We start from the raw sequence: 23,643 nt of genomic DNA on the forward strand, positions 1-23,643 counted from the left end.
CTGCTGCAGTGGTACCTATTTATCTACTTGCACTTTTTGGCGTGCTTTCGAACTGCTAGGTTGACAGGAGCTGGGACAGAGCAATGGGAACTCACCCCGTCATGGGGATTCGAACTGTCAACCTTTCGAGTGGCAAGTCCAAGAGGCTCAGTGTATATATAGCTCTGACCTCCAGCTCCTGCGTGGACTTCTGGCCTGCCCAGCTGTTTGTGGAGGCCTGGCCTTTGTCCTCCTCCTTCTTCTCAGCACACCTCTTGCCAAAAACCCAAACCTCCCGTAAAAGGGCACTTTCTCCTGTCAGCTCACAGTCCTCCCCGTCAACTTGGCAACCCCTGTTTTGCACAGACCTGTGAACTTTCTGTGTAGGTGCCTGGCCGTTGTTTCATAAGAGTTTGCATTCAAGCAGCCCAGCCAGGAATTCCTTTTCTGGCACATTTCTGTACCTTGCGTTTTCCTTTCCTCGCTAGATTCTGACATTCATTACTTTATTGGGTTCAGAGGTGTGTCCCCCCCCCCAAAAAAACCCACTTATAACAATACCTTGGCGACATCGTTCCTATCAATCAGGTGGCACTGTGGGGGTCTATACTAGATGGCACAAGTCAAAGAGGGGATGCAGTGCATCCATACCAGTGGCGGCAGAACCCGTTGTGCTGCCCTAAATCTGCTTCTGTCAACAGCCCCTGCAGCCAGCCTTGACCTACTTCAAGCTCATCCAAACCAGACTGAAGTGATAGATACTGCAGTGCTCTTTCTAAACGAGGCTTCCTCAACCTTGGCCCTCCAGATGTTTTTGGCCTACAACTCCCATGATCCCTAGCTAGCAGGACCAGTGGGAATTGTAGTCTCAAAACATCTGGAGGGCCAAGGTTGAGGAAGCCTGTTCTAAACCATGGTTAGCAAACCTGAGGTTTCTCCAGATGGTGTTGGGACTCCACTTCCCATCAGCCCTCGCCAGCATGACCAATGGCCAGGGATGATGGAAGTTGCAGTCCAGTGACATTTGGAGGCCCACGGGTGGGCAACAGTTGGTCAGGAGTTACCAGTCAGTCAGATCGCTCAGGAACTGACCGGTCCGGTACGTTTCCACAGCAACAGAATTCCCGGACTTGTAGCAGAGCGGGCCCAGCGAGTGCTTGACGTGTGAGTGAAGAGAGAGTCCACACGTTGTAGTTCTTCTCAACTAGTAAGGTAAAGGACCCCTGACCATTAGGTGCAGTCGTGACCGACTCTGGGGTTGCGGCGCTCATCTTGCCAAGGGAGCTGGCGTACAGCTTCCGGGTCATGCGGCCAGCATGACTAAGCCGCTTCTGGCGAACCAGAGCAGCGCATGGAAACGCCATTTACCTTCCTGCTGGAGCGGTACCTATTTATCTACTTGCACTTTGATGTGTTTTTGAACTGCTAGGTTGGCAGGAGCAGGGGCCGAGCAACGAGAGCTCACCCCGTCACGGGGATTCGAACTGCTGACCTTCTGATCGGCAAGTCCTAGGCTCTGTGGTTTAACCCACAGCACCACCCGTGTCCCGTCTTCTAGACAGCTTTATTTACATCAGATGGATAAAACAACAAGCGCTCCATCAGAAACAGCAGACATGATGTCTCTCTGCCTCTCTCCGCAGAAAAGTGAAAGTAACTCACAAACAAAGAACTCAGCTTTCCTGGATGTTGGGAAAGCTCCTCCCCAGATGCAGGACACACAGAGATGTTAATCCTGTAAACACCAAACCTCACACCCCCTCTTGTCCTGCACTGGGGGAATGTAAGTGTGACCACTTACCCCAAACACAGACCTTCAGAGAACTCCCCATGATGCTGGAAGGTCAGCGGTTTCGTGAACCCATCTGCCAGGTTCTTCGAACTGGGACAATATTTCAGTTCCACTAATCCCAACTGAACACTCTGACACACATTCTGGAAACGGATGTCTAGATGTTTGGTTCTGGCCTTAAACTGCCCAGACTCTGCCAATTGCAGACAGGGTTGATTGTCCTCCCAAACCATGACAGCAAGCAACACTCTCCGCAGATCTCTTGAACCAAGCACACATAGAACTCCAATTCCCTACAAATCTCAGACAGCGCACTGAACTCAGCCTCAGTAGAGGAGAGCGCTAGGAGACTTTGTTTTCGGGACTTCCACCCAACCAAAGAGTCCCCGAACTTCACCACCATACCAGAAACGGACTTCCTGTCTTCCAGATTCGCCCAATCGCTGTCTGCCCAGCACGTCAACTTGACGTCGCCCTTGGCTGACAGCTTGAGACAGAAGTCTTTGGTATCTTGCTGGTAACGCAGCACCTGCTTGACACCATTCCAGACTTGTATGCTTGGGCTTGTAGCTTCTCGGCTGAGCAGATTGGTAGCAAAAGCTATGTCAGGAACAAGAGACCAGGAGCAATGAGGCTTCCCCTTCTCCTTTAAGGGTTAGTGTTGAAGATGTGAAGAGAAAAATGGATTCAATGGAACTTCCATCATCATTTACTGCACAATTTGTTTGATTCTCATAACTGCTTATCAATGATTCAGTCTTTTCACAGGCTGGTTGCTATTCAGAGCAAATCCTGTCCATTTTATGGCCAAGACCAAAAAAGAAGATCTGCTTATCTCAGCATTAACCATTTCTTTCTATCTGGTGATTAAGCTACTTCATGAGATAGACTGGAGTTGTGAAATTCAAACTAATGAGTATTGAACTCATTCCACTTTCACACAGCTTACATAAGTTCATCCGTCTATGCTTTTTGCACAAGATGTGTGTGGTATCTGTTTCGTTTTTTAAGTGGAGCTCATTATAAGTATGTAGAAGCTTCTATGAGTTGGGCTTGTACTGGGAGACCCAGGTTCATGTTCTGGCTCAGTCACTACCTCTCATTTTATTTTATTTTATTATTATTATTTTATTATATATATATGTATATATATATAATATATAACATTATTTTTAATATTTTATTTTATTTTTATTTTATTATAAGGTGCTTTGAAATTATTCTGTGAAAACTGAAAATTCAGAAATTGCTTGCTTGTGCAAAAACAAAGATAAAATAAAATGTTTCCAATGATAAAATTGGAAATATGTAAATATATACATAATGTACATAATTTGAAGTTAGCAGCAGTGTTGTAGCCAAATGAATCAACTTGGGGGCCAGTCCTAAGGGTTTTTAATCCTAATTAGACACATGTTCAGGAGGCAGAGAGAAGAGAGGCTTTGTCTCCTTCTCCTACTCCAAACCACTTGTTTAATCGGGGTTTTTAAACCTTAATTAAACATATGGGAGGGAGGCAAGCAGTAGTGAAGTAGCAAGATTGGCCCCACTACTGTGTCTGCATCACGTGGCCTCACTCCTCCCACTCTCCCTCTCAGTAACCAGCAGTGATGTGTAGCATTGGGAAACCAGGTAACAATGCTGCCCTGCCCATGCCACCTCGTTGATCACTTTCGAAAAGTATGGCGAGGGAAGGAAAGAAGGGCAAGAGATTCCTGAGACAATTGCTTGTACAGTGTGCTTTAAGAAAGCCAGACAGCCTGTCTTCAAAGTGTTGCAAAGCACCACCATATTGGGGGAATGCTGTGGTAGCTAGATGGGAGTTGAGCTTTGCTCAGTGACAGCTCCAGCTTCCAATCCAGGACTAGAATCCAGTCACAGTGCTTGGGGAGGAGGGATGGTGAATTGTTAAAGCTAGTTAGTTGGAAGTCACCTTTTCTTTAATCATTTTTTAATTTTCTTCTTCTTTTTATTTTCTCTTTTTCCTTTTTCTTAGGAGAGTATAGTGCTTATATTTTTTTTTTGCAGTTTATGTCATTATGTTTGTACAGTGGTACCTCTGGATGTAAACGGGATTTGTTCCGGAGCCCCGTTTGCATCCAGAGCAGAACACAACCTGTGTCTGCGCATCTGCGCGTGCGCGGGTCGTGATTTGCCGCTTCTGCACATGCACATGATGTCATTTTGAGCGTCTGCACATGCACATGCGCAAGTGGCAAAACCTGCAAGTAATGCATTCCGTTACTTCCGGGTCGCCGCGGAGCGCAACCTGAAAATGCTCAACCTGAAGCAACTTTAACCTGAGATATGACTGTATCTATGTATTTCTGGCTTTATTCTGTTTATTTGTATGATGCATAAGTATAAAGAAAGTAAAAAAGACTCCAAAAAAGAAAAAGAAAAAAGCAGGGAAAACCAGAGTGGAAGGTTCTGGAAAGCTGGAAGGGACAGCAGATCCTGCCTCCGTGAGCCTGATATTCCTATCCATGCTCTAACCCAGGACCCTTGACAAAAGACAGTTCTGGTGGGTGCCATTTTCTGGTTCATCTCAGGCAGCAAGGTGTCTTGGGTGAGCCCTAGTTCCCCATCATAACTTTGGGTTACAGCTTTGGCTTAAAGTTACAAGCCCTACTCTTATCTAGAATAGCGGCCTGAAGCCTGTGGCTTATTCAGTGACCACAGTAGTGCTGGCTGTGTGGATGTGGGTGCGTATGAGACAGAGCGTGTGTATTTTTATACATGTATGTATTTTAAAAATAATAATCCTCACCATTCTTCTCATTGGCTCATCAAAGAAAGAAAGAAACTGACAGAAAAGCAAGTTTGTTCATTTTTCAAATATATATACAGTGGTGACTCGCAAGACGAAATTAATTCGTTCCGCGAGTTTCTTCGTCTAGCGGTTTTTTCGTCTTGCGAAGCAATCCTATTAGCGGATTAGTGGATTAGCGCTATTAGCGGTTTAGCGGCTATTAGTGGCTATTAAAGGCTTAAGGGATTAGCAGATTAGCTGCTAAAAGGCTATTAGCGGTTTAGCGGCTTAGAAAAAGGGGGTGGGGAGCGGAAAAAAATCTCAAGACTCGCAAGACATTTTCGTCTTGCGAAGCAAGCCCATAGGGAAACTCGTCGTGCAAAGCGAATTGAAAAACGGAAAACCCTTTCGTCTAGCGGGTTTTCCGTCTTGTGAGGCATTCGTCTTGCGGGGCACCACTGTATTTGCAAGTTAAAATGAACTCTCAAGATACAGGTTTACTACTGCCCACTAGTGGACTATGGAAATATATATATATAAATATATATATGAATATATGAATATAGGGACGCAGGTGGCGCTTTGGGTAAAACCTCAGTGCCTAGGACTTGCCGATCGCATGGTCGGCGGTTCGAATCCCCGCGGCGGGGTGCGCTCCCGTCGTTCGGTCCCAGCGCCTGCCAACCTAGCAGTTCGAAAGCACCCCTGGGTGCAAGTAGATAAATAGGGGCCGCTTACCAGCGGGAAGGTAAACAGCGTTCCGTGTGCTGCGCTGGCTCGCCAGATGCAGCTTGTCATGCTGGCCACGTGACCCGGAAGTGTCTGCGGACAGCTGGCCTATAGAGTGAGATGAGCGCACAACCCTAGAGTCTGGCAAGACTGGCCCGTACGGGCAGGGGTACCTTTACCTTTACCTTTATAAATAAATGAAAAATATATCCATGATATTAGCTGTAGTTTTAATACTCTTAGGGCAAATAGAACTCCATTTACTTCAGTTGGGGTTTCTTACAGATACACATATATGTGAAGAGGGTTAGGATTCGTTAAAATACAAAACTCATTTTACAAACAATTCCCCCCAAACCACTACCATATGCAGAAATCATAAGGGTTATGTAACACTTAGTCATGCATTTGCCTTAAGGTAGCATCTTCTTTACTTGGTGGTACATGAGAAAACTTTACAGACTCTTGTGACGAGGCCAAATGATCCTGTTTTGGATAATGGGAAGGTATAGAAAGCGAACAGGACACAGGCATATGAAATACTGTGCTAATTCTAAGACAGGTTATTGTCAAATACAAGTTTCAGGGTTATAACCACCCTGGTATCTGTGAACGAGAACAAGGCTACAGATAGCCAGTTGTGTGGAGAAACCCTTTGAAAAAAGAGGCACTAGTATTTTGCTAGAGTTTATAGTTCTTCACTTTCCAGTCCTGGAAACCACTTGAACGGCCTTGATCCATTCTGTACGTTCTGTGGAGGTGGCTGCTTGCAAGATGTAGTGGACCTCATTTGCAGTAATGATTTCAAACAGGTTTCCCCCGACATCATTTTTCTTGCCTAATTGTGAGAGAAAGAAGACTGTGAGCAAAGGAGTCTGGGAGCTGTTTCAGTTCTTCTGGCTCAATGGTCTCTTCCATTTTCACACGACTCTCGCAAACACAATTGAAAATCTTCCAATTTTCACGTAGAAAATCAACTCTACATACATATATAAGCCTGTATGTAATGTATGTATTTCAAAGCCTCATTTGAAATTGGGAGTCATATCCCACCCGGGAAGAATGGCAGATGAAGCTGATGGACTACATGGAATTGGCGGAAATTACTGGCAGAATCTGAGACCAGGGAGAAGAGTCGGTGGAAGAAGACTGGAAAAATTCAAAGTATATTTACAGAAATATTGCAAAATTAATGAATGTTAGAAGAATGCTGGAATGAAGTTATATGGTTTTAGCAGAAATGTTATAAAGAATTAAGCAAAAACTGATTGTTAATGGGCCAAAGTGGAAAATTTAAGGTTAGATTGTGTTAAGATAAATTATAGAACAAAAAATTGAGAAAGATGGAAAGGATTTGCTGAAATAGCTAATTGAACTAGAATACAAAAAAGGGAGGTGTGAGGAGGTCGATGAAACAAGTAAATGAAAGGTAAAGATATGGAAATATTGGATGTGTTTTTAAATGTTTTTGTTTTTCTTGTTGTTTTGCTGTATTGTTTTTTCTTTTTCTTTTTATTTTCGATCTATTGCAAGGTATTGTTTTGTTCTGTTAAACTTTTTATTGTTTCTTTCTTCTTTTTTCTGTAACTATTAAACCTCTAATAAATATTATTTTTTAAAAAATATGAAATTGGGAGTCATATCTGCCGGCATCGTGGTTAGCTAAGCCAGTGACCCAGCATGGTGGGACTCTAACTTGAGCCTGAGCCAGCACTAATGGTCAGAAATGGTGATCGTTGTTCCCATCCTTTTCTAAGCCTCTCTCATGCTGTTTAGGCAATGTATGGATATTGAATACTGATACTGAAAAGACAGAATAAATCACAAGAAAATTCTAGCCAATGTTGGTTTTACCTGCAGACAGATTTAAGCATAAATGAACAGATCAAAATACCTTCATGACAAGGAAATAGGGATAGGGAAAGACATTCAATTCAGCTCACTCAAAGATAATTCTACCTAACTGACATATTAAGAAGTCAGTTGCTGATTTTTTCATGTGACTGCCCCAGTTTGGAAATCAGCAAAACTGAGTGTTTGAGCCATTTGCTTCCAAGGCCTCGAATATGTTAAGAAGCAGAGGTCACCAACCTTTTTAGACCACCAGAGACATTTTGAATTTTGAAAGTGTGCTGGGGCTGCCCATCACAAAATGGGTGCCATGGAGGGGATGTGGCATAACACAAAACTAGAGTGGCAACCACCCCTTGACTAGGGCCGTCTTAAGCATATGTGGCGCCAGAGTTGTTGACCTTTTTTAGGGTGCTGAGACCACACTTTTCTCTGCTCAGGAAAAGAAAACAGGAAATATAAGGAGCCCAGCGAAACAAACCAGCCCGAGGCGTCGGCAACTGAGCAAAGCTGGGCACCTTGTGGTGTAAGCAGCGTGCGCTGTGCAGGCCTCTCCACAGCCCTACGCCAATCCCAGACGTGCAGGAGGGCAGAGCCGGCCGCCCACCTCAGCACCTCACTGGCTTGCTCACCCCCGAACTCGTGGTGCAGAGCCGTCCACAGCAGAAGAGCCCGACCAATGGGCGGGCTCTTCCCCGGACTCCAACTCTCGGGCCCGGACTCTTTGCCTGGTGCCCCTGAGAGCCCGGGTGCCCTGCACCCCTTGTGCCTATGGTTAAGACGGCCCTGCCCTTGACAATCTTATGCATGGTGTTATGTACTGAAGTTCTCACCCTGGGCCATCAGGGGGATACTGTAGATAGTTTTCACTCAGGTCTGCATATGCAAATAAGGAATTGAAAGCGGCGTTCAGTGATTGGATAGTGACAGAAAGTTGCTACTGTTGTTTTGTAGTTGAGCTCTATATAAGCAGGTTGGCTGAACCCCTCAGCCCTGTTCTGGCCTGAGAATAAACGAGAGCTGTCTGAAGAATCGCTGTGTCGTCTGATATGTTCACCCACAACTTAACAAATACAGTGGTGCCCCGCAAGACGAATGCCTCACAAGACGGAAAACCCGCTAGACAAAAGGGTTTTCCGTTTTGGAGGTGCTTTGCAAAACGAATTCCCTGTGGGCTTGCTTTGCAAGATGAAAATGTATTGCGAGTTCCTGCGGGTTTTTTTTCCTTTTCTGCCCCTTTTTCCCAAGCCGCTAAGCCGCTTAACAGCTGATCCGCTAAGCCGCTTATCAGCTGATCCGCTAAGCCGCTTATCAGCTGATCCGCTAAGCCCGCTAAGCCGCTAATAGCGCTAATCCGCTAAGCCGCTAATGGGCTTGCTTCGCAAGACGAAAAAAACCGCAAGACGAAGAGACTCGCGGAACGGATTCTTTTCGTCTTGCAAGGCACCACTGTACGATGGAAAGTAAGCTATAGACTGCTGTTCCTGTCTAAAACCAAGAGGTAGCATTCCTCAGTACCAGGAGAAATCTACAAGGCAGCCATACCACTCTTGTTTCTCAGAAATCTCTTAGAGGATATTGGCACATTTTGCTTCACAACTTTCTTTCTGAGAGGACAGGAGACTTACTTGAAAGAAGGAAGGAAGGAAGGAAGGAAGGAAGGAAGGAAAGAAAGAAAGAAAGAAAGAAAGAAAGAAAGAAAGAAAGAAAGAAAGAAAGAAAGAAATGTCTGAGGCACTCGCCTAGGGGCACCACCAGAAGTCTTACAAAGACTTCTTAGAATGAGGCATGAACATGCATGGCACGAGGGACGGTCTCCATGTGCTCCTGCTTACCATCTGGTGCGTCTTCAACTGCTGTCACCACACAACCCCTCAAATGAATGGCTCCAAGTGGTTCTTCCCCCTGAAATGATTCAAAATCAAACCATCATTAGCTTGGCTAAAAACTCATTCTGGGAACCATTTTTCGCTTCCAGCTGAAACCAACACGACAGAAATCAGTACGGCCATCAGTGTGTGTGTTTATGCAGGCCATGGTGTAATCTAGGAGGAAATCATGAAGAACTTGAGTCTCTTACCTTGGTTAAAAACTCATTCTGGAATGAGATGGACATGGCTATGGCTGTGTGTGTGTGTTGGTGCAGGATATAGCATAGCTGTCAACTTTCCCCTTTACTTGCGAGGAATCCTATTCGGAATAAGGGAATTTCCCATTAAAAAAAAGGGAAACGTTGACAGCTATGGTCTATAGGCAATCGAGGAGTAAAACCATAAAATCGGGGTTCTTCAGTGTAGAAGAAAGGTGAAGGAAAGTAGGTTTCACCGGGAGTTACTGACATTATGAACCATGTGAAAATAATAAAAAGGTTCCCCCCCCCCTCTCTCAGACACATAACGTTAGAACTCAGTGTATTGGCAGAACAGATGGAAGAAAAACTGTGCAACAGAACAAGCTGCAAAAGTTGGGGGATGGGAGCCACTTTGCTGACTGAAGCTCATTTGACAAAGCCTTTCTGAAATACTGGTAGGTGCATTTTGTACTCACTGCACACACCAAAAAATTGGGATACTTCCCCTTTATTTAGGTATTTATTAAATGTGACTAGTTGAGAGCTGTTTTATACAGCTTTTTGGGCTGCATAAATCTATTCACTTATTTTAACTTCGGGCTGCCATATGTCAGGATTTTCGCGGACATGTCCAGGAATCAGCCAGCAGAATGGTGTCCAGGTGGATTTTTGCCGAATTTGCAAAATGTCTGGGAAACTGAGACGTATGGTGGGGAGGGGCGTCATTTTTCAAAAATTAATCCCTAAAAAATTCCAAAAAAGCCCCCAAACTTCTTCCTTTTTGTGTGGAGATGTTCCCAAAAAGAAGTCAACAATTTTGACCTAATCCCTCCCCCCCTAAAAAAAACACCTCAACAACTTTGTCTGGATTTTAACTTTTGGAATATGGCAACCCTATTTTAACTAGCCCATGTTTTAAATAACGATTGTACTACTGCCGTTCAGATTTTGTTTCACTTTGCATTGTATTGCGTTTTTATTACATATAAGCTTCCTTGCGTGGGGTTATGCCCTGAAAGGTGGCCTATAAATAAGTTGATAAAATATATTAGAATATTGAGTGGCAAGCCAAATTGATAGAATACTTACAATTAGCAAGGAGAACAGGAACAGTGAGAGGAAACTGAACACAAGAAGTTAATAAGGAATGGATAGTAATTAAGGAATATCTCAAAGGGTACTGTGACAATGTAAACTTCCTGGCAGATATTGAATGAGCCATGTAATATAAAGTAATTGTTGGAAAACGTCAGATTTAAGATGAAGAGAAACAACTTTAGGAAACTGTGTAAATAGTAGCTTAAAGGTAAAATAGTACAATGGGTTTAGTCCGAAGTTTCTTTTCTTTTGCTGATGTGTACTTCAGATGCAACTATATTCTTTTTCTACTTATACTTTTATTTCCTTTTTTTCTTCTTCTTTTCTCCCTCCCTTTCTATTTCAATTCTTTATAATCTTTATAATTTATGGAATGTATGTAATGTGGTGACAGCAGTGACAGCAGTCACGAAATTAAAAGACACCTGCTCCTTGGGAGAAAGGCGATGGCAAACTTAGACAGCGTCTTAAAAAGCAGAGACATCACCTTGCCATCAAAGGTCCGTATAGTTAAAGCCATGGTTTTCCCAGTAGTGATGTATGGAAGTGAGAGCTGGACCATAAAAAAGGCTGATCGCCGAAGAATTGATGCTTTTGAATTATGGTACTGGAGGAGACTCCTGAGAGTCCCAGGGACTGCAAGAAGATCAAATCTCTCCATTCTGAAGGAAATCAGCCCTGAGTGCTCACTGGAAGGACAGATCCTGAAGCTGAGGCTCCAATACTTTGGCCACCTCATGAGAAGAGAAGACTCCCTGGAAAAGACCCTGATGTTGGGAAAGATGGAGGGCACAAGGGGAAGGAGATGACAGAGGATGAGATAGTTGGACAGTGTTCTTGAAGTGACCAGCATGAGTTTGCCCAAACTGCAGGAGGCAGTGGAAGACAGGAGTGCCTGGCATGCTCTGGTCCATGGGGTCACGAAGAGTCGGATACGACTAAACAACAACAACAAACAACAACATGTAATGTATGTCGGTATGGAATGTATTTTAAGGTTTTTCTTGTTCAATAAAATAAATAAATGTTTTTTTAAAAGAAGATGCTTTTTTTAATCAAGAGGAGAGGTCCCAGCAACTGAACACAATTCACATAAACAATCCTGCCATTCAAACCCATGATTCTGAAGGCGGGTTTCATATCGAATGTCCAGCAAAACCACAGAAAACGGGCTTACCCCTGCAGGATCATAGTAATGCATGTAGGCAGGGTCTTCTCTCAGAACAAACTTTCGTACTTTCCAGTTTTTCCTCCGGTGCCCCTAAATAAATGTAATGAATGTATGACTTTCATTTTCTGCATTGCAAGAACAAATCCCAAAAACAGAACTGAAGAACGCTGTGTGAGAATGTTGTGATAGCTGCACCCAGTGCTTTTTTCGGGGGGGGGGGGAGTTGGGGAAACTCACCAAGAATTAAGTTTGGGTTTTTTGTTTATTGCAGATCCACTCACATTGCAACACCTCTCTCCCACCCCCCACCCCCCAGGCAGTAGCTAAATGTAAGATATTATTCATAAACTCAAGCAGACAGGGATCTGGATTAGAAATGGCCACAACTTTATTGATTACAGATATAGGTGGATTTTTGGCTCAGGCATTGGGTGTATATCTGTTCCAGCACCCCTCTCCCCCGGCCAAAAAAATAATTATTTAATTTTAAAAAGGTACATTCCTGCTCAAAAAATCCCCTGGCTGCATCCCAGGAATGTGAGAAGCAGAGTATCCATGGGTTTTGCTGGAGTTCTACTGCTTTTGCTGCCAAAGCACAATCAAGACCCTAAAAGTTATTTTATTTTAGGGATGTATATGTCACCCTTCTATAGAATTCCCAATGCAATTAAAATTGACCTCTAAAACCAATTGCCACATACAGTATCTTCATTTTCAGAAGGTTGCTGGTTCTTTCTTGGGTGGGAAATAGCCATTATAGTTTGGCAATTACTGCTCTAAACTATTTGCCCCACGAACCATTTGAAAATTGCTAATCACCACTTAATGATTCTTTCTGCCTGTTTTAGCAATTGCAATGCGATGTGCTAGATGCTGTATGATTTCTTACTGTTTTCATTGCTTCCTTTATTTCTTATATTTCATTTGCCTTCCACAGAATTCAATTTGCAATCCAGTAAAGTACAATATAAGAAATTAAAGAAGCAATAAAAAATCAATATGTCAATTTAATGTGAACATGCTGTGGACCACCTGAATAAAGCTCACAGACCACTGGTCTATAGACCACAGATTGGGACCCCCTGGTCTAGAACACAGACTATAATGAGTATTATTCCCAAGAAGGAATGAAGATCTGTGGCAACAGCTTTTACAGGTCAGTTGTAGACCTTAGGCGATATATTGTTCAGCCTCAAACTAGCTATAATGCAAGCTTTTCTTGCACCAATGCTTACATCCAAAAAGCCTCTTAAAAGTGTTTGCTTGGATAACTCCAAATACACACCCTTTTAAAAAAGTGGTACTTTTGCTTCCTTATAAAACTCAGTACTGTATCTCTTGAAATAATTCAGACTGAAGAATGTCTCTAAAGTACCAGAAAGAAAATACAACATTTAGAATTCATTTCCCCTTCACATTTTGGATACTGTGCCAGTTATATTCCTGAAAGTGCCTCAAAATTGACGGCCAACGTTCTACCGTGGATTCAGTCTGTGATCATTTCCTCTCAGTGCTGCAATTTCTTCTTAGGATTGCATGAAGCAAGTGACAAGCTCAGTGAGTCACATGGTTATAAAATCTTCATATGCCCCGTGCATGACGGCAGGGTTGCAATTCTGTTGGAATTGGGCAAAACCAGATCGATTGTGACATCCCCCTTGGAGGATTTGAAGGGTGCCCTGTTTCACCAGCTGTTTGCTACTGAGCAACACAGCACAGCTATGAGAGTCAAGAGAGAATCATAGAATCATAGAAGAGTTGGAAGAGACCAGAAGGGCCATCGAGTCCAACCCCCTGCCAAGCAGGAAACACCATCAGAGCACTCCTGACATATGGTTGTCAAGCCTCTGCTTAAAGACCTCCAAAGAAGGAGACTCCACCACACTCCTGGGCAGCAAATTCCACTGTCGAACAGCTCTTACTGTCAGGAAGTTCTTCCTAATGTTTAGGTGGAATCTTCTTTCTTGTAGTTTGGATCCATTGCTCCGTGTCTGCTTCTCTGGAGCAGCAGAAAACAACCTTTCTCCCTCCTCTATGTGACATCTTTTTATATATTTGAACATGGCTATCATATCACCCCTTAACCTCCTCTTCTCCAGGCTAAACATGCCCAGCTCTCTTAGCCGTTCCTCATAAGGCATCGTTTCCAGGCCTTTGACCATTTTGGTTGCCCTCCTCTGAGCACGTTCCAGTTTGTCAGTGTCCTTCTTGAACTGTGGTGCCCAGAACTGGACACAGTACTCCAGGTGAGGTCTGACCAGAGCAGAATACAGTGGCACTATTACTTCCCTTGATCTAGATGCTATACTCCTATTGATGCAGCCCAGAATTGCATTGGCTTTTTTAGCTGCCGCATCACACTGTTGGCTCATGTCAAGTTTGTGGTCAACCAAGACTCCTAGATCCTTTTCACATGCACTGCTCTCTGTTTCAGCATATGCAGTTTCCCTAAGAAGGTTTATATTTCTGTACTATATTGACTGCTTTTCTGAGCCATCACAGCAAACAAGGTCTATACCAACCTGTTTCAGTAAACATCCCTGTTTGACCACTGCACCTCTGAATTCTTCCTTGAAGATCCCATCATCATCACTGGAATTCCCTTCACTGAAGAATCCACTGTCTGCCTGTTTTAAGGAAAGAACAAGACCATGTTGCCAACGTCACCTGAAATCGTTTTGATATGTACTGAGTGAATAGGATCCAAAATGCAGCAGTCTGATTGGTCCTAGAACAATAGGATTCAGAATGCAGCAGTCTGATTGGCCCTAGAACAATGCAGCAGTATGATTGGCCTGATTGGCCTACAGGAGAATCCCAGAATTGGCCAATCACCTGTGACCCATTGTGTAAATAATGTATATAAAGCAGATATTGTGGGGGAAGTTTCATTCCTCGCTACTATGAGCTGAATAAAGAGCATGAAATCCACACTCGACTCCGAGTATATTTCAAGTTTGATGTGTTACTCTAGATTCATTGCTTTGCAATGAAGGTTAAAAATATTTCTAAATAAGACAGCAAATAATGTCAGCATCTGCTGAACTTTCCAAAGCTTCCAAACAAATAGGCTGTGAGCTCAATCTCTCCCCTATCCCAGCATTGGGATCCCACTTGTCATTCTTTTACCTGGACTACAGGCTAAGATTTATGCATCGTAGTGAATACATGCATGATGAACAAAGCATGTATATAGGAAGTGCCATATTTTTCGCCCTATAGGACGCACTTTTCCCCCTCCAAAAATGAAGGGGAAATGTGTGTGCGTCCTATGGGGTGAATGCAGGCTTTCGCACCGACCCCTCTTGCTCTCCAGGCTTCAGGAAGCTCTCCGCAAGCCTTGGGAGCCCGTGGGAGTTCCCATCGGGCTCCCTAGACTTGTGGATAGCAGCCTGCAGCTCGAAGCCTGGGGCGCGCTGCACGGTTCCCCGACCTGGTTTGGAGGCTGGCGGTTCCATAGAACGTCAGTCCTGCTAGCAGTCCGTTTCCAGGGTCAGAGCGGCTGTATTTTAACTCTCATCAGTCTCTCCTACAGGCACACTCAGCCCACAACTCCCCCCCCCTTCTCCTGCCTCCACGGGGGGTTTACTGTTCTTTGCCGATGGAAGTTTAGTCCTTTACAGAAGGCTTTCCAAGACTTCAGCTTGCAGCCTCATTGCTTCAGTCTATTTACAAAAGGGGAAGGCGGACTTCCTGTTTTGAACCTCCCCGTTTCGAAATCAAGTTAAATGTTTAAAAATCCAATCCTCCCGCTTCAGCTGTACTCACAGGTAGATTACTTTAGAGTTAAATTGTCCACAGGAAAAAGTCAGCGCTCTCCGGCAACAGCTATGCGGCTTCGCTCCGTGGAAGAAGCAGACAATTCGAAGCACCGTGCCGCTCACCCCACGTCGCTCCAGATCCCCAGCCCCACAAGCTATGGGGACAGCGGGGAGGCGGAGCGCCGCCATCCCGCTGTTCCCCGACCTGGTTTGGGCTTCAGGCAGATATCCGCAAGGTGTGGGAGCCCGGCGGGAGGTCGCACCGGTCTCCCAAGGCTTGCAGAGAGCTGCCTGTTCTGGGGGCTGGGGTCGGGGGAAGCTCGGGCTTCCCCCGCCCCAGCCCTGCGCCTGGGGGGGGGGGGAATAAATTTTTTTTCTTTATTCCCCCCCCCCAAAAAACTAGTTGCGTCCTATGGGCCGGTGCGCCCTATGGGGCGAAAAATACGGTATGCACCAAATTCCTTTTTCCTTCGTGGCAAACAGCATTTTAAGTTACTTCCTCTCCGATGTGATCAGTAGAGTCTCAGAGAAAGTTCTCGCCTTGCTTTCTTGTGCATACAAGTCAATATCCGAGCGAAATGGATTGAGCAACTGAAATGCAGAATATGGAGAGTAATCTTTCTTCCTCTCACTGGTCACACTGGAGCAGGGTGGGGTGGGGTCAAGGGAGGGTTAAATAACTCTTTCATAGAATGCAGATGAAGAGAAAAGAAATTAGAGTACCTAATTTAAGGAAGCCCTTGTCATGGAGGAGTGAGTCAGATGGCACAACCAAAATTGTTCAGCAACAAAATATGGCGCGTGTTTGTTTTTCTTTCTTAAAGAAGTTGCCAACTAGAGTTGTAGAATCTCAGGACTGTTTATATGGGACCTTGCCAACAGCTATGCAACTAGCATTCCCTTACACAGCATCAGCGAATGAAGTTGGCAATCTAGATAATCATGCATACAGAAGACTGAGAAGGCCAGTCTGAAGGCCAAACTAGTTGTGGAAGTGAGAGCTGGACCATAAAGAAGGCTGATCGCCGAAGAATTTATGCTTTCGAATTATGGTGCTGGAGGAGACTCTTGAGAGTCCCAGGGACTGCAAGAAGATCAAACCGATCCATTCTGAAGGAAATCAGCCCTGAATGCTCACTGGAAGGACAGATCCTGAAGCTGAGGCTCCAGTACTTTGGCCACCTCATGAGAGAAGACTCCCTGGAAAAGGCCCTGATGTTGGGAAAGATGGAGGGCACAAGGAGAAGGGGACGACAGAGGACGAGATGGTTGGACAGTGTTCTCAAAGCTACCAGCATGAGTTTGACCAAAGTGCAGGAGGCAGTGGAAGACAGGTGTGCCTGGCATGCTCTGGTCCATGGGGTCACGAAGAGTCGGACACGACTAAATGACTAAACAACAACAAACAGTTGTGCACTGCTTATAAAGCACTTTTGTCATGAAGTGAATCACACAGGGGATGGATTCATTGCTTAAATCCACACCACAAACTCCAATACCAAAAGTCTTCAAGCAGTAGAACAGGGGGAAGTAAGAGGGGAAAGAGAGGGTTCATTCCCACTTCCACCCCCACAAGCTCCATTTAGTGATAAAAGTAGAACCTCAAACTCACTAGGATGGATGTACCAAATCGAAGGTCTGGTTTTATAGAATTCATTGTAGTCCTAAGTAGAGTGTGCACATGGGGAATGAGGTCTACTCGTGCAATGGGACTTTCCCCTCTGTCTTGCCCCCATTCACTCACACCCACCCAACCTGTTCTGAGGGCTCCCCTTACTTTCCAGAGCAGATTAGAGGCGGGGGGAGGAGAGGATGGGTGTCAAGGAGCTGTCAAGGAACCAGGTCATCCACAGGGTAGACACAGAAGGCACGGAATGAAATTAGCTTATTATTAGCAAAACAACGACTTACCAACAATACATCAATGTCCCTGTTTCATCTTAACTCAATGAAGGCATTGCTGAAACTAAACCCTAGGTATGCTCCTCCCCTCTATCCTCTCACTCTGGGCTCCTCCCAAGCAGAGGAAGGCTGTGTTGAGGGGGTGAGCCTGTCTGGCATAGGACCTTCCTGGAGCGAGGGGTCAGAGGGGGAAGAGTGTCTGTAGGACTGGGACTGTCTCTGCACCCTTGATCTCTGAGGTCTCCTGCTTCTATCAGTTCCCAGCTCATCCCTTCTGCTGACTGCTCCTCAGTCCACCCCCCCCCCCAGGCTCTGGGCTCTAAGTTATGGTTACCAGACGTCCCTGTTTCCCAGGGACAGTCCCTGGATTTACAAATCTGTCCCCAGACAAAATCCGTCCCTGGATTTCATTTAATGTCCCTGGATTTATATTTTAAGTGTTGTAGATTTATTAGTAGGGAATGAATGTTGCGTGATTGGTTCAATGGCACAAGACACATCATACATATGGGGACTTCCGGCGAGGCAAAATGGAGGGCGCCACGGCAGCGAGCAGCTCCTGAAGCCAGCAAGAGCCAACCGTGCTACCAGGCTGGCTCTGAGCTGCTGAGACTGCCGCTGCCAAGGGGGAACCACAGACACCCCCCCCCCCGTGACCCAAATCGAGCTGGGAGCGAGAGCGCCCGGCTACCTGGCTGACTGCCCAGCAGCACTCCGGCGCCAGGAAAACCCCGGAGCTGATGCAGGGAGAAGGAGGAGAGGAGAAGGAGAAGGAAGAGAGAGAAAAAGGAAGGAGAAAAAAGAGGGGAGCCCTGACCTTGCCATGCCACTGCCACCGCCGCCACCGCTTAGGAGGAGAGGTAGGAGAGCACTGGGAGGGCAAGGACACGCTGAGCCCAAGCCCGACCTGAGCCTACTCAGCTAGTGCTCCAAAGGAGCAGACCGGGGCCCAGAGGAAGGATATTCCTTCTTTTTTAAAAAAAATAAAATAACTTTTTTTCTCTCTTTAAAAAAAAAGTATCCCTGGATTATATGAGAAAAATCTGGTAACCTTACTCTAAGTTGTCATCCTCTTGGGCTGGCAGCCTCCACCACTTCTCCTGATCCAGCCAGTCCCTGACACTGGGGAGGCCCATTGCATGAGCAGACCACATTCTATGCATGCAGCAAGTCTGTTGATTCCCACTCATAATATCCAATATTAGTTATACTCAGCGTAGAACCCTTCAAATAAATGGACATGACTAACTTCAGCCCATTAACCTCAATGGGTTTACCCTGAGTAGAACTTCACTGAATTCAACCCTGTGTTTCCAGAAGGCCTGTGGAAATGGTTGGAGTCATATATTTACAATTAACCCTCTTAGGATAGGAAAAAATACCCACAAAGATGTCAATAGAATACATTTACAGAAGAAGACAAGGCAGATTCCTCTGAAATGACAGCTAACTGAGGCCAGCTCTTGCACTTCAGTGATTCACAGTCACTAGCTTTCGAAGGAACACTGGCTTGCTCTGTTGTTTCTGCTGACGCAGAGGGATGCCAAGTCATTCTTCCTCCCAAGTGCTTTGCAATAAATTAAAGGCTGGGAAGCAGAGATTTAAATATAAGTATCCAAGACATTGTATTAAAAAAATTGTGGCAGCTGGGGGGAAAACCAATGCTGCAATCCTGTAACAGTCAAAAGTCAATCCTTGTTACTGCATAACACATCCACTTTAAAAACAGAAGGAAGGATTCTGGTTGAAGGTAAAATTAGATGAATCATGAAACTTTGGGGGCCAATCAGGTAGCATCAATATTTGAAGATGTTTGCACCTAATAGACCACCTTTCAGCTCTGATCTCACCAACTGCAGTAGTGAAAGTGGTTAAACTGTATTAAGCAGTATACGCCCTGAGAAAAAAGTCAATGGGGAGTCCAAGTGTAGTACCCCTAAGTGTAGGGACCCCTAACTATTAGGTCCAGTTGTGGCCGACTCTGGGGTTGAGGTGCTCATCTCGCTTTATTGGCTGAGGGAGCCGGCGTACAGCTTCCGGGTCATGTGGCCAGCATGACGAAGCTGCTTCTGGCATACCAGAGCAGTGCACGGAAACACCATTTACCTTCCCGCTGGAGTGGTATCTATTTATCTACTTGCACTTTGACATGCTTTCGAACTGCTAGGTTGGCAGGAGCTGGGACCGAGCAACAGGAGCTCACCCCGTAGTGGGGATTGAAACCGCCGACCTTCTGATCGGCAAGTCCTAGGCTCTGTGGTTTAACCCACAGCGCCACCCGTGTCCCACCAGGAAATATACATGGACATATATTTCAACACACATGCACATATATACAGTATACACCTACCCACAAAGACTGCGTTAGATGAGACCCTCCTATTGCAGCCAGTCTGAAAAGCTATGTTTTCTAGGGTTCCCGAGCTGCCCCACCTCCAGCAATCCCACAAAGAAGTGTCATGCATTGCTACTTACAAAATAATAATAGGCATCTTCGTGGTCAAGGAAAGAAGTTTCTGACAGGCCCTCAAGTGCACTCTTGGATATATCTCCAGCAGGCTGAAAATAACCTTCATTCAACAGGGCAGATGCCAACATTTGACCCTCTTGGCGATTCCGGATAGAGTTGTTTGACAGGAGCCAATCAACTACACAAGTGCCTAAGGGCAAGGAAATGAACCAACAAGGTCTGTGAGCAGGCAGGCACAAAATGAAGTACTGCAGACTGCAAGTAGTTAAGCACATCAAAGAGACGTGTTCTCAATTAAATTCAAATTGCGATTACAGTTTGGAAATATGAAGGCAGCGGTGACTATATCTGGGCTTGGCTTGGGCCAGGCTCTGCCAAATATTCCAATTGCCAGTGAATATGTGCCATATTTTTTGCTCTATAAGACTCACTTTCTCCCTCCTAAAAAGTAAGGGGGAATGTGTGTGCGTCTTATGGAGCGAATGCAGGCTGCGCAGCTATCCCAGAAGCCAGAACAGCAAGAGGGATCGCTGCTTTCGCTGCGCAGCGATCCCTCTTGCTGTTCTGGCTTCTGAGATTCAGAATATTTTTTTTCTTGTTCTCCTCCTCCAAAAACTAGGTGCGTCTTGTGGTCTGGTGCGTCCTATAGAGCGAAAAATACGGTAAATTATATGAAGTATTTAGGGCTGTGTCCAGTCTATATTAAAGACTAATAAATTTGCTGTTGTATTAGCTTTCAAAACTCAAGCCCACTTTATCGGAAAGCCTTGACCATGCGGTTTTCATATTCTGTCTACAAGAAACAATTTCCCTCTAAATGCTGCCACATTCTGTCCAATATCTATAGGACATTTTTCTCAGGAACTGGCAGGTTCAACTATTTTGGAATGGCAACTGACATTTTCTTCCAGTCAAACTGCTTCCTGTCGCGACTCCATTTTATAGCACCAGTTTTACTCAACGGAGCATTTTTTGAAAGGGAAAAATAAGAGCTCTTTACCTGTAAAGCAGTGGTTGAAAATTTTCTTGTCCTTTTCCAGCTTCATTTCTCGGATCCCTTTGTCAGGGTCTTTCATTGAGAGATACAGTTCACTGTGCAGTGAGAGAAGTGAGGAAGAATTAGGAAATAATGTTCGATTTGGCTCTTTGGGGTTTAAATTACTTCTGCAAATGCATCAAAGGGACTCTGCAAACTCCAGTCCTTAATGACCCCCTAATTATAGAATCAGATGTGTTCTGTGGGGAGCTTCTATACAGATGAACAAACCAAAATAGAGCACATCGTGTAGGGGCATCCAAGATGGCTGTTTTAAAAGCACCATTTTCATGAGGCCACTCACTGCAGTCAGAGGCAGAGCTAGCTGCTCTGGCACATGCTGTCCCAGGGGGGCAGGGGTGATGTCACCCCCCCTTCAGGGATGACACCCGGGGCGGACCACCCCCCCCCCTGCGCCCCCTTCCTCCGCCAGTGACTGCAGATAACTCATAGTGGAGCACATATTTTCTGGGTAATAGGAAGACTCTGTCATCTAGGGCTGAGAAAGCAACACCTGTCTGGGAGCTTTTGACAGTCAGGGTAGCTGGTATCGTGTTAATGGACCATTAGCCTGACCGGCGAGAAGGCATTTCCTTCTACCTTATTTGGTCAAACCCGAATCATCACTTAAGCATATGGTTTGAGTCCAATGTGTGGTGTAGTGGTTAAGAGCGGTAGACTCGTAATCTGGGGAACCGGGTTCGCTTCCCCGCTCCTCCACATGCAGCTGCTGGGTGACCTTGGGCCAGTCACACTTCTCTGAAGTCTCTCAGCCCCACTCACCTCACAGAGTGTTTGTTGTGGGGGAGGAAGGGAAAAGGAGATTGTGAGCCACTTTGAGACTCCTTCGGGTAGTGATAAAGCGGGATATCAAATCCAAACTCCTCTTCTTCTTCTTCTTCTTCTTCTTCTTCTTCTTCTTCTTCTTCTTCTTCTTCTGGAGTGGCGATGGGCTTGCTTCACCACTCACCCAGCCAGCAGTACAAAGCATATTTACAAGGCAATTACCAGACCCACTTGACAATGTAGCAGACAGGGGGAAAGATGCCTTAGGCCAGGGGTGGTCAGCAAGGTTTCCCTCACCTGGGCCAGTTACTCCGGCGGAGATCTCTCCGTGGGCTGGACTGTGTGCGCATGAGCATGCGCCCGCGATTTCCAGCATCTGCGCAGACGTTATTTCCGGCATCTGCATCTGTGCAGATGTGATTTTCGGCATCTGTGCATGCGCAGACGTGATTTCCAGCACCACAGAAGCGAGTCCCAGCGCCACACTGTGCCGGTTTAGCATAGCAGACGGGGTCTCACTGAGCAGGTGGCTCATGGGCCAGTTAAATGACCCCCGTGGGCTGTTTGTGGCTCATGGGCCTTAGGTTGCCTACCCCTGCCTTAGACAGGCATAGGAAAAGCCCTACATCCTTTAAGGAGGCTCACCTCATGCTTTTATAACTTAGACAACTAATAAGTGGCCTTTCTATGAAAGCTTTTGTCCATGCTTCTTGGGAGGAAAGCAATGTCAAACCTAGACAGCATCTTAAAAAGCAGAGACATCACCTTGCCAGCAAAGGTCCGTATATTTAAAGCTATGGTTTTCCCAGTAGTGATGTATGGAAGTGAGAGCTGGACCATAAAGAAGGCTGGTAGCCGAAGAATTGATGCTTTTGAATTATGGTGCTGGAGGAGACTCTTGAGAGTCCCATGGACTGCAAGAAGATCAAACCTATCCATTCTGAAGGAAATCAGCCCTGAGTGCTCACTGGAAGGACAGATCCTGAAGCTGAGGCTCCAATACTTTGGCCACCTCATGAGAAGAGAAGACTCCCTGGAAAAGACCCTGATGTTGGGAAAGATGGAGGGCACAAGGAGAAGGGGACGACAGAGGATGAGATAGTTGGATAGTGTTTTCGAAGGCATGAGTTTGACCAAAGTGCGGGAGGCAGTGGAAGACAGGAGTGCCTGGTGTGCTCTGGTCTATGGGGGTCATGAAGAGTCGTACATGACTAAACGACTAAACAACAACAACACAGTTGTGATAATCACACAGACATAAGTCTAAACACAGGCTGCTTCCAGGCTGTTCCCTGTTTTCAGGTGGGATTCAATCACATTCCAGCAAATTCAAGTTGCACAATTAAAGTTGATTTGGAGCTCTTGCACAATAAATCTGCTTCCCTCAAAGACTGGACTTTCCGCTTCTACAGAATGTTGTGGTGGCCACCAACTTGGATGGTGGCTTTACAAAGATGTTAGACAAATTCATAGCACCTATTTCCCCTTTCAGAGGCAGGATGGCTCTAACTGCCAGCTGCTGAGAACCACAAGTGGGGAAGAGTGTTGGTCTACTCATGTCCTGCTTGTGGGTTTTCAACACATATCTACTTGGCCACTGTAAGAACAGGATGCTGGGCTATAAATAGGCCTTTGGACTGAGCTAGCAGGGCTCTTTATGTTCCTATCCTAACTGAATCTAAGTGAAAGTCAAATTGCAAGTGGACTTGGAAACAAAAAAAACCCAACTTCCTCTTCTGTCAATTAATATTTTAAACTTTTGTAATCTCGGTGCTTTGTTCTAGCCAGGTTCTGAGTTTCTTGTGCGTTTTAGGAATAGGGGAAACAAAGCTTCGCTTTATAACAATGCCTGGTGCCTATATATCTGCCCACCAGCTACTGCCACAGGAAAGCAAAGAAATGATGACTCAATAAAACCAATAAATGATGACTCAATTAAACCAGATTACTACAACCCAAGTGTGAATGCCGTTAAAATAGCTCCACACACATATATCCTTTAAATAAATAAAAAGCAGCTTTGAGAGATGGGAATTTGGAGAAGAGGATGTGTGTGTGTGTGTTTAATCCTTTCTCTACTCACAATTTTAATATGTATTTTTTTCAGGCTCCATTGGAGGATAAACAACTGGGATATGCGACTGAGGGGGGTGGGAGAGAGCTGGGGAAAGGATAACACACTCCTCTACCTCCCCATCACTTCTCCAGCCCAAATTTCCATCTCTCAAGGCTGCTTTTCTTTTCT

At 45.3% G+C, this 23,643-nt stretch overlaps 1 protein-coding gene and 2 long non-coding RNA genes across 3 annotated transcripts in view; 2 read left to right on the top strand and 1 right to left on the bottom strand.

The window, feature by feature from the left end:
- The first annotated feature begins 1,103 nt into the window (after positions 1-1,103).
- LOC310675272 overlaps positions 1,104-23,643 on the top strand; it is a 35,540-nt gene continuing 13,000 nt past the window's right edge. The window contains exon 1 of the long non-coding RNA XR_014510017.1: positions 1,104-1,191. This is a non-coding gene — a long non-coding RNA (uncharacterized lncRNA). The remainder of the gene's footprint in view (positions 1,192-23,643) is intronic.
- PLEK (pleckstrin) overlaps positions 5,492-23,643 on the bottom strand; it is a 30,666-nt gene continuing 12,514 nt past the window's right edge. Inside the window, exons 4-9 of the mRNA XM_083435450.1 lie at positions 20,577-20,668; positions 19,582-19,766; positions 13,966-14,070; positions 11,450-11,533; positions 8,939-9,008; positions 5,492-6,090 (exon numbers count right to left, since the gene is read on the bottom strand). Coding sequence (XP_083291576.1) covers positions 5,951-6,090; positions 8,939-9,008; positions 11,450-11,533; positions 13,966-14,070; positions 19,582-19,766; positions 20,577-20,668 — 676 coding nt within the window. The 3' untranslated portion in view covers positions 5,492-5,950. The remainder of the gene's footprint in view (positions 6,091-8,938; positions 9,009-11,449; positions 11,534-13,965; positions 14,071-19,581; positions 19,767-20,576; positions 20,669-23,643) is intronic.
- LOC310673779 lies at positions 15,403-15,560 on the top strand. Its single transcript, XR_014509228.1, has 2 exons — positions 15,403-15,460; positions 15,492-15,560. It is a non-coding gene; the product is annotated as an uncharacterized lncRNA (long non-coding RNA).

Source organism: Podarcis tiliguerta (genome assembly GCF_965153285.1).
Source record: "Podarcis tiliguerta genome assembly, chromosome: 3".
In the NCBI taxonomy this organism is placed as follows: Eukaryota; Metazoa; Chordata; class Lepidosauria; order Squamata; family Lacertidae; genus Podarcis; species Podarcis tiliguerta.